The sequence below is a fragment of the Physeter macrocephalus genome, chromosome 20 (assembly GCF_002837175.3).
Source record: "Physeter macrocephalus isolate SW-GA chromosome 20, ASM283717v5, whole genome shotgun sequence".
Lineage (NCBI taxonomy): Eukaryota > Metazoa > Chordata > Mammalia > Artiodactyla > Physeteridae > Physeter > Physeter macrocephalus.
Window position 1 is genome coordinate 52,606,426 of NC_041233.1, and position 11,087 is coordinate 52,617,512.

An 11,087-nucleotide genomic window follows, 5' to 3' on the forward strand; every position below is an offset into this window, starting at 1 on the left:
CGCAAAAAAAAAAAAAAAGAAAAATGTGCTTAATACATCTAACCTACTAAATAGCATAGTTTAGTTTAGCCTACCTTAAACATTCTCAGAACACATACATTAGTCTATAGTTGGGCAAAATCACCTGCCACAAAATTTATTTTATTATAAACATTGAATATCTCATGTAATTTATTGAATACTGTATTGAAAGCAAGAAACAGATTAGTTGTATAGGTACAGAATGTGGTTGTAAATGTATTGGTTGTTTATCCTCATGATTGCATGGCTGACTGGGAGCTGTGGCTTGCTGCTGCTGCCCAGCATTATGAGAGACTATCATACTGCATATTGCTAGTCTAAGAAAGGACCAAAATTCAAATTTCCAAGTACAGTTTCTACTCAGTGCATATGGCTTTTCTACCATTGTAAAGTGGAAAAAACTGTGAATGGTACTGTCATAAGTTGGGGACCGTCTGTATTTCTGCTGTATTCATTATGTTCCATTGATCTATGTGTCTGTTTTTATGCCAATATTCTACTGTTTTTATTACTGTATCTTTGTAATATAGTTTAAAATCAGAAAGTGTGGTGCCTCCAGCTTTGTTTTTCTTTCTCAAGATTGTTTGGTTTGTTCAAGGTTTTTTTGTGGTTCCATATGAATTTTAAGATTTCTTTTTCTATTTCTGTGAAAATGTCATTAGAATTTTGATAAGGATTACATTGAATCAGTAGATTGCTTTAGGTAATGTGGACATTTAGAGAATATTCATTCTTCTAATCCATGACTGCAGGATAGCTTTTTATTTGTGTTCTCTTCAATTCTTTTTAATCAGTGTTTTATAGTTTCTGATATACAGATCTTTCACCTCTTTGGTCAAATTTATTACTAAGTGTTCTATTCTTTTTGATGGGTTTATAAGTGGATTATTTTTATCATTTCTCTCCCAGTTCATTGTTAGTATATAGAAACATAACTGATTTCTATACACTGAGTTGTATCTTGCTATTTTACTGAATTTGTTTATTCTAACAGTTTTTGGTGTAGTCTTTAGGATTTTCTATATATAAGATCCTATCATTGTAAATAGAGACAATTTAACTTCTTCCTTTACAAAGTGGATGCCTTTATTTTTCTTGTTTAATTGCTTTGGCTAGGACTTCTAGTACTATGTTAAATAAAAGTGGGGAGAGTAGGCATCCTTGTCTGGTTCCTGATCTTAGAAGAATAGCTTATAGTAATATTAATCAAAGAATTATATTTGCTTAATTAGAATAATATCATAAAACACCTTTTGATAAAAATCCATCAATGTTGGTATAATTGGGTTAAAATATTCCTTAATAAACTGAGAGTTAAAAGGTTCTGGCTCAAAAGAGCAGGAACAAAATGGTGGGGTCATAATTTCATGTACTATTTGTTTCCCACTCACACTGGATTAAAAACATCATGCTATACATTTCATTTGGTCTCCAATGTTCATTAAAAATTATAAATGGTTTAAAATAAATACAATTATACAGCTAATATATTTTACCTCTTAAAAAAAAGGATAGCTTATAGCATTTTACCTTTTTTTTGGTTAACCATCCACTCTTCCCTTTACTTATTTATTTATTTTAAAATTAAATGCTTTATTGAGGTAACGCTGGTTTATAACATTATGTATGTTCCATGTGTACAACATCCGTTGTACACAACATCCGTTCCATCCATTCACCATACAGTTGACCCCCTTTACCCATCCTGCCCTCCCTCCACTCTGCTTCCCTTCTGGTAACCACGACTCCGTTCTGTGTATCTATGTTTTTGTTTTTGTTTTGTTTGTTTGTATATTCCACATGTGAATGGAACCATACAGTATTTGTCTTTCTCTGACTGGCTCATTTCACTTAGCATAATACCCTCAAGGTCTACCCATGTTGCAAATGGCAAGATTTCTTTCTTTCTTTCCTTCCTTTCTCCCTCCCTCCCTCCCTCCCTCCTTACCTCCTTCCTTCCTTCCTCCCTCCCTCCCTCTCTCTCTCTCTCTCTCTCTCTCTCTCTCTTTCTTTCTTTCTTTCTTTCTCTCTTTCTTTCACTGAGTAGTATTGCATTGCATATATACCACATCATCTTTATCCATTCATCTGTTTATGGCCACGTAGGTTGTTTCCATATCTTGGCTATTTTAATGCTGCAGTGAACATAGGGGTGCATATATCTTTTTAAATTAGTGTTTTCATATTTTTTGTATAAATACCCAGAAATGAAATAGCTGGATCCTATAGTAGTTCTATTCTTAATTTCATTAGAAATCTCCATACTCTTTTCCATAGTGGCTGAACCAGTTTACATTTCCACCAACAGCATATGGGGATTTCTTTGTCATTGACTTTTGGCAGTTTTAATATAATGTGTCTTGGAGAAGGTCTTTCTGCATTGAGGTAATTAGGTGTTCTCTTAGCTTCATGCACTTGTATATCCAGTTCCTTTCCCAGGTTTAGGAAGTTCTCAGTTATTATTTCTTTAAATGAACTCTCTGTTCCCTTCTCCTTGTGGGATACCCATTATCCTTATGTTGTCCTTCCTAATGGATTCCAATAGTTCTTTTAGAATTTCTTCAATTTTTTTAAACACCTTATTTCTCTCTCCTCTTCAACCAGAATCATGTCTAGATTTCTATCTTCGGGCTCCCTAATTCTCTCTTCTCTGGGGTGCCCTATTTTCCAATGCTTTATAACAGCGGTCCCCAACCTTTTCGGCATCAGGGACAGGTTTTGTGGAAGACAGTTTTTTCACGAACGGGGGCTGTGGGTGATGGTTCAGGCAGTAATGTGAACAATGGGGAGGGATGGGGCTCGGCAGATGAAGCTTCGCTCACTGGCCCCCCACTCACTTCCTGTTGTGCGGCCCAATTCCTAACAGGTGGCCCAGGGGTTGGGGACGCCTGCTTTATAATGTGTTCTTCATCTCATTTATTGCATTCTTCAGCTCCAGATTTTTTTTTTAATGTTTCAGTCTCTTTGGTAAGGTATTCTTTCTATTCATTAATTTCATTCCTTAGCTCATTGAACTGCCTGTCTGAGTTTTGCTGTATCATGTTGAGTTTGAGTTTCTTCACGACAGCTCTCTTGAATTGTCTATCAATTAGATCTCAATATTCTGTGATTTTCAGTTTGGCTTCTGGAGAATTTTTATGCCATTGTTACGATGGTGCTTGATGAGTTGTTCTTCTCCTGGTGCATTTGAAGTAACAAACACCTTTCTTCATTAGGTAAAGGTGTTTTGTCTTTCTTTTAAACTTGTTTCTAACAATTCAACGGGCTTGTAATTGGAGGCCTTTTTGTTTGTTTGTTTTCAGTAGATGACACTATAGCACAAGTTTTTGGTTTCTTTTACTTCAGGGGCCTCTGGCTGTATTTGAGAATTGGCACTTTTCACCCCACTGCCTTTGCCAGAGGTGTTGTTCGTTGCCCTCATTGTCACTACTTATGTCTCATTGTCACTGGTGCCTTGCTTTTGTCATTGCTATTGCTGGCATTGCCACCTGGGGCACCAGAACGGCAGGCACCTTGTCCAGGGTCGTCTGGGCTGTGGGCTTCACTGCCGAGGGGGGAGGGTGGGAGTTGGAGGGCAGTTAGAGCTGTGGTCACCTCTGCTGCATTAGAGGTTTTCAGGTTCACCTCTGCTGCTGTGGGCGGGAGGGTGGGGGTCCAGAGTTGCAGGTGCTTCCATAGCTGAAGGGACAGAGTCACAGGTCTTGCTGCCACTTCTCAGTTCCCTGTGGCTGTGGGTGCTGTTGTGACTGGGAGGTCAGAATTGTGTGCAGTGCCCTCCCTGCTACTCCTGGATTCTCTGGGGCTGTGGGCTTAGATGCCATGGCTGGCTGCCAGGATCTCACGCATTGCCTCACCTGTTCCCTCCATTCTGCCTCCTCTATGTGTTCCAACCCACCCACCTTTAAATGTAGAGATGTGTGGAATTCTCTGGCATCCTTGTGTGTTGGGCAGAGTTCCGTTTGTTGAGTTATGGACGTTTAACTGGTTGTAGATTGAAGTTGGGGACAAAGGGAGTGTCTCACACTGCTGTAATGCTGATGTCACTCACTCCCCTCACCATTGAGTATGTTAACCCTGGGCTTGTCATATACATTGAGATACATTCCTTTATTTTGTTGAGATACATTCCTTCTATACATAATTTGTTGGGAGGAGTTTTTATCATGAAAGGATGTTAAATTTTGTCCAATGTTTTTTCTGCATCTATTGAGATGACAGTATGATTTTCTGTTAACATGGTACATCATATTTTTTGTTTTGCATATTTTGAACCACCCATAGATCTCAAGGATAAATCCGGCTTAATCATGGTGTGTGATCCTTCTAATGTGCTCTTTATTCAGTTTGCTAGCATTGTGTTGAGAAGTTTTGCATCTATGTTCATCAAGAATATTGGCCTGTAATTTTCTTTTTTTGTACTTATGTCATACTTCAAAAGGAATTTTATTATTCCAGAAGTCTGAGTCCAGAAAAATGGTGTTTGCCATAAGAATTTCTTTTCAGGTCAATAGTTTTAACTTTTATGAACAGTTTTTTTTTTAATTAAAAAAATTATCTTTAAGCAAATTATGTTTTTCTGGGTCAGAACCCCATTGAAATGATGATAAATTAACTACAAATGAGAATTATTCCTGAAGAGTCAGGAGATCTCATGTAGGAAAATGGAGGTTTCAGAGAGGGTGCTGGGCAAAAGGTTTAGAAAACATCTATTTCAAAATGGACTAGGTGGATAAAGCAGATGGGAGAGGAGACACCAAGAGCAAAAGAGAAATGGTAAATTGAGGCTTCCCAGTAATTAGAAAATTTATTACTAAGAGTTTGAAACATCTGCCTGAGCATTTGCAGTAATTCTAAATTGGCATCTAAAAATTAGGAATTGAAATACATGGTAAAAGACCAAGAATGTACAAAAGAGTCAACATAATCATAGTTGTCTTACTTGTACAGTATTTACATAGTCATAATGATATAAACAATGAATAGTGATATAATAAAAAATTGTGATATAAATATATTGGGGAAAATTGAGTGAGGGGAAGTTTTGTGTGTGTGTGTGTGTGTGTGTATCTGTTTGTGGGTACTTATTTTGTATGGGGTGGTGGTTGAGATGTAAGCCCTCATTCACTTACCAGAAAGTCATTTTACATTGTCTAAAAATGGATAAATCAGGAAATAAAAGTAGTAATTTAAAAAATAAATTTATTTATTTATTTTTAAAATTTTTGGCTGCATTGAGTCTTCTTTGCTGTGTGCAGGCTTTCTCTAGTTGTGGCGAGTGGGGGCTACTCTTTGTTGCGGTGCGAGGGCTTCTCATTGCGGCGGCTTCTCTTGTTGCGGAGCACGGGCTCTAGGCACGCGGGCTCAGTAGTTGTGGCGCACGGGCTTAGTTGCTCCGCGGCATGTGGGATCTTCCCGGACCAGGGCTCGAACCCGTGTCCCCTGCATTGGCAGGCGGATTCTTTAACCACTGCACCACCAGGGAAGCCCTAGTAATTATTTAGAAATATGAAATTTAAATTTCAGAAGAAACTGCTAGAATGTTTCAAAGTGGCCACCTTTGGGGAGTATGAGGATTAAAGAAGATAGCATTGAAAGTTGCAAATAAATACACACACAACACATGTACAGTCACACAAACCATGCATACATATACATCAGTTACAGAATTTGATTTTTAAAATGAAATTAATACTTGATTCCTGTTTTTTCTTTCTGCGAGGACAATAATTTCTTGAGTTAATAATGTAATATTTATATTTAAAGCATTTCATGATTTCTGTTTGTATTAATGATATGCTAATCCTGTATGCTAATATATAGGTGTGCACAGATTTATCTAAAACCCTAGCTTGTATGAAAGTTATTTGTACCTACATTATGGCAACTCACTCTGTATGTTAAGGTGTCCTTCTGGACCTATAATTGATGTTTATAATGATGTTGGAACACCTTCACAGAGCTTTATGTAACTCTGAATTGGTATGCAAATGTGGTATGTATTTTCCTGTTTTTCCATCAGTCTCACTTGTGTCTTATCAGCTAAAGTCCAGAAAGATTGACTGTGTGATTGGCAGACACCAGAGTCCCTGCATGCAGGACAGGAGCCACATGCCCTACATGGATGCTGTGGTGCATGAGATCCAGAGATACATTGACCTTATCCCCACCAACCTGCCCCATGCAGTGACCCGTGACGTGAAATTCAGAAACTATTTCATCCCCAGGGTAAGATTAGTTCTCCTGCTGTGACCTCAATGCTCTTCAAGTTCCCATATTCACAGTATGGTTGCATCCTTAAGATGAGAGAATTGCAGAAGTCGTGCATGGGGTAGCCTGATGGGTTTTGTGTTGTTTCCAATTTGTGGCTATAAATCTTTATGACAGATCTTGATTATCTGGCTAAGTCTCCCAAATTTGTTCTGCTTCTTTAATATTGTTTTGGCTACTCTTAGCAGTTTACATTTCCAGATAAATTTTAGTATCCATTTGTCATTTACCCAAAACACTCAGCTATGATTTTTATCAGGTTGATATTAAATCAATTTGGAAAGAATTGACATCTTGACATGTTGAATCTTTCAATTCACAGATATAATTTATTTGGGCTTTCTTTAATTTTTCAGTACTGTTTTGTTTTCAGTACACTGGCTTGCACATCTGTTATGTTTTTCTCAGATAAATAACATTTCTGATGTTATCATACATTGTATAATTTTATTTTGTTTTTGTTTTTTATTTTTTGGTCATGCCAGGGCGCATGTGGGATCTTAGTTCCCGGACCAGGGATCAAACCCGCGCGCCTTGCATTGGAAGTGCGGAGTCTCAACCCCTGGACTACCAGGGAAGTCCCTACATTGTATAATTTTAAAAATGCCTTTTCCACTTTTTTGCTATATGGAAATATATTTGATTTTATTTTGATGACCTTATATCTAGCAACCTTTCCAAATTCATTTATCATTGCTAATAATTTGTGGATTGATTTGTAATTTTTGTATATACAGTTTTGCCACCTGGTTTAATATTTGTTTTATTGTTTATCTTCCAATTCTCATGACTTTAATTTTCTTTATTGCATTATCACACTGGCAGGATTTCCAGGATAGTGTGGAACAGAAGTGGTGATAGTGGCCATTGTTTAATTTATGATATCCAGGAAGAGGTGAGGGCTTAATATCTCATCACTGAGAATGATATTTTATGTATATTTTTGTAAATATTAAAAAAAGAAGATCAGGAAAATATTCCTAATCTTATTTTTGTATGATATTTTGGGATGAACTTTATGTTTTAAGAGCAGTGTTGGGTTCACAGCAATATTAAGCTGAAGATACAGAGATTTCCTATATACTCCCTGCCCCGACACATGCACAGATAGCCTCACCCATTGTCAATATCCTCTACCAGAGTGGTGCACTTTTTACAGTTGATGAGCCTGTACTGGCACATCATTAGCATCCAAAGTTCATCATTTTCATTAGGGTTCACTCTTGTTGTTGTACATTCTATGAGTTTGGGCAAGTGTATAATGACATGTATCCATCATTGTGGTATCATATAGAGTAGTTTCACTGCTCGAGAAATCCTCTGTGTTCCGTATCTTCATCCCTCTCTCCCCCAAGCCCCCGGCAACCACTTTATACCCATTGATTAGAAACTCCCCATTTTCCCGTCCCCTGCTCTCCGCAATCTGTATAATTTTTTCATAAACGTGTGTACAAAATTTGACCAAATGTGTTCTCTGCATTTGTTTATATGGCATATATTTTATTCTCTCTGTCTCTGTGTCGGGGTCTGTGTTTGTCTCTCATATATAAAAAGCTCAATTTGGTTTGCTACATTTTATTGAGAACATTTGTATTTGTATTCACAAGAGACTGGTCTGCAATTACTCTTTCTCAAAGAATTTTTAATCAGACTTCTGATATCAAGGTAATGCTGGCCTCATAAAATAAGGTGGGTAACTTTCCATATTGTGGGTGTATTTTTATTATATATATATATAGATAATTGCCCCCTTTTCTTTTCTTTTGGTGTTTGCTTAGTTCTGTCTTCCCTGTACCTGATAAGTTTTGCTTAAGCTCAGGTATTGCATAAGAAAAAAAATGCAGTCTCAGGTGATGTTTATCTTCTTCCAGAAAGTGTTCATCTTTCCTTCACTGGGCGGACAGAATTACGTAACACCTCCTGTTTCAGAATTGGATATTAACACAGTCAAATATTGACTGTAGGTGCCAGTTTACCTTTCCAAGTTTCTTCTGTCTGGAATCTGGAGACTAATTTTTGTCTGCAGCTTTCCAGTGCTTTCTAACACATGGTTTCTATTTTTATTCAGACTTTCTAGTTGGTATCCTACAAGCTACTGCCATTTGAAGCCTGCATGTGTTATTGTACATAAAAATAAGATGACTGAAAAGTCTACTTTGAGGGGAAAAGGATCATGAGTTTATTAAGGTTGAAATTACTATTGCTGTCTTCTGGAGAAGAGGGAATTGTGCATATCTGCGTTGTCCCATATGTAGTCACTAGCCACATGTACCTAGTGGGTGCCTGAAATGTGATCAGTGCAACTGAGGAGCTGAATTTTAAATTTTATTTACTTTTGATTGGCTTTACTTTAAATATATGTAGCCAAGGATCACCAAAAGCTACTGTGTTAGAGCTGATCTAAGTTTTTTTTTTTTCCTGAAACGTGGGTTTAGAAATCACTCCTTAATCTGCAATACTAAAAACCTGGAAAATTGAAAACAAATACAAGTTTGATACAATTTCATTTGGTGGTCAAAACCTTACTTGAACTGAAGTGAATCTATATATATTCCTTATTTATGCCACTTTATGTGAATATTCATGTCCTGCTGAAGACATTTGTGAACTGTTGATAAAACTAACCTTGTTTACCTCAAAATGTTGCAAGAATTAAACCAGGTAACATGCAAAATACAAGCTAAAACTATGAGACACTATTTTCGTATATCAGTGTGATGAAGTCAAAGGCTGAGAAAACCTTTTATTAGAGAGGATATGTGTAAACAAGTACTTTCAAGTGCCACTGGCAGGATTATAAATAAGTACATCTTTTTTGGGGGGGACATTGTGGCAATATCTATTAAAAAATAAAATATGGTATCTTATAATGCAAGAATTATAATTCTTGGAATCTACTACAAGTGCTAATGAAGGAATGTCCAAAAAATTCATCCTTGCATCACTGCTTGTAATAAAAAAATATTTTGAGCTATCTAAATGTTCATTAGTAGTGTAATGGCACATTTATATTATGTAGCATGATAAAGCAGTTGTATATGTGTTGACATGGGACAATAACTAAATTATTATTTTTTTTAAATTAATTAATTTATTTTTGGCTACGTTTGGTCTTCGTTGCTGCATGCGGGCTTTTTCTGGTGACGTGCGCGGGCTTCTCATTGCAGTGGCTTCTCTTGTTGTGGAGCACAGGCTCTAGGCACGCGGGCTTCAGTAGTTGCAACACGCGGGCTCAGTAGTTGTGGCTCACGGGCTCTAGAGCGCAGGCTCGGTTGTCGTGGCAAAAGAGCTTAGTTGCTCCACGACATGTGGGATCTTCCCGGACCAGGGCTCGAACCCATGTCCCCTGCATTAGCAGGGGGATTCTTAACCACTGCGCCACCAGGGAAGTCCCTAAATTATTTTAATTAAAGAAAAAAAATCAAGATCCACTGGATGCTTGTCATTGGGTAAAAAAAGAAGTGATAAGTGGCATAAATGTATATAGGATTATCTGCCTGATATGCATAATATCTCTGGAAGGTATATAACTAGTTGGTGGGAATGGTTGTTTTTGGAAAGTCTAAATAAGTTTGTGTAGTTAGATGGGAAGGAGACTTTTTACCATATGTGCTTTTTGTGACTTAATGTATTCCTCTATTTTTTACTTGAGGTATAAGTTATGTAGAAGGAAAATCACCTTTCTAAGTGTAGAGTCTAAAGAGTTTTGACCAGTATGTGAAGTTATGTAACTACCACCACAACTAAGATATAAAACATTTTTATCATCTCAGAGTTTCCTTATCTCCTTTTGCAAACAATCCATTTCCCCCAGTTCTTGCCCTTGGTAACCACTGATCTGCTTTTGGTCCTACAGTTTTGCCTTTTCAGGAGTGCAATATAATGTGACATAAATGAAATAACTTGTAATCAATATATGCCTCTATCTCTTTTTTATGTGGCAGAATATGTGTGAGATTCATCCTTGTTATTGCATGTATCATTGGATTATTCCTTCTTTATCTATGAGTAATCCATCATGTGGAGTGCCACAAATTGTTTATTCATTCACTAATTGATGGATATTTGGGTTGCTTCCAGTTTTGGGCTATTTAAAGGTGCTTTAAACATTTGCATACAGGTTTTTGTGTGGACATAAATTTTCATTTCTTTTGGGTAAATACCGGGGAGTGGGAGTGTTGCTTAAATGTTTAACTTTATTAAAAAACCCCACCAAACTGTTTTCTAATACGGCTGTGACATTTTTCCTTCCTTCTAGCAATATATGAAAGTTCCCATTTCTGGAGGTAGGTACCTCCAACACTTGCCGTTGTTAGTGTTCTTAAATTTTATTTTATTTTTAATTTATTATTTCTTATTTATGGCCTCTGCCCTATATTTTGTTTTGATTGTTTCTGATATTTATCGGCATTCCTCCAGCCAGATCATCTGCGTTCTATCCAAAACAATCCAATACGGTTTTCTGTTTTGTTTTGTTTTTTTTTTTAACATCTTTATTGAAGTATAATTGCTTTACAATGGTGTGTTAGTTTCCGCTTTACAACCAAGTGAGTCAGTTATACATATACATATGTTCCCATATCTCTTCCCTCTTGCGTCTCCCTCCCACCCTCCCTATCCCACCCCTCTAGGTGGTCACAAAGCACCTAGCAGATCTCCCTGTGCCATGCGGCTGCTTCCCACTAGCTATCCACCCTACGTTTGGTAGTGTATATATGTCCATGCCACTCTCTCACTTCGTCCCAGCTTACCCTTCCCCCTCCCCATATCCTCAAGTCCATGCTCTAGTAGGTCTGTGT

At 37.2% G+C, this 11,087-nt stretch overlaps 1 protein-coding gene across 1 annotated transcript in view; it reads left to right on the plus strand.

Annotated features, from left to right (window-relative positions):
- LOC102990258 (cytochrome P450 2C18-like) overlaps positions 1-11,087 on the plus strand; it is a 48,030-nt gene that overhangs the window by 28,253 nt on the left and 8,690 nt on the right. The window contains 1 exon segment of the mRNA XM_028481935.2: positions 6,067-6,246. Coding sequence (XP_028337736.1) covers positions 6,067-6,246 — 180 coding nt within the window.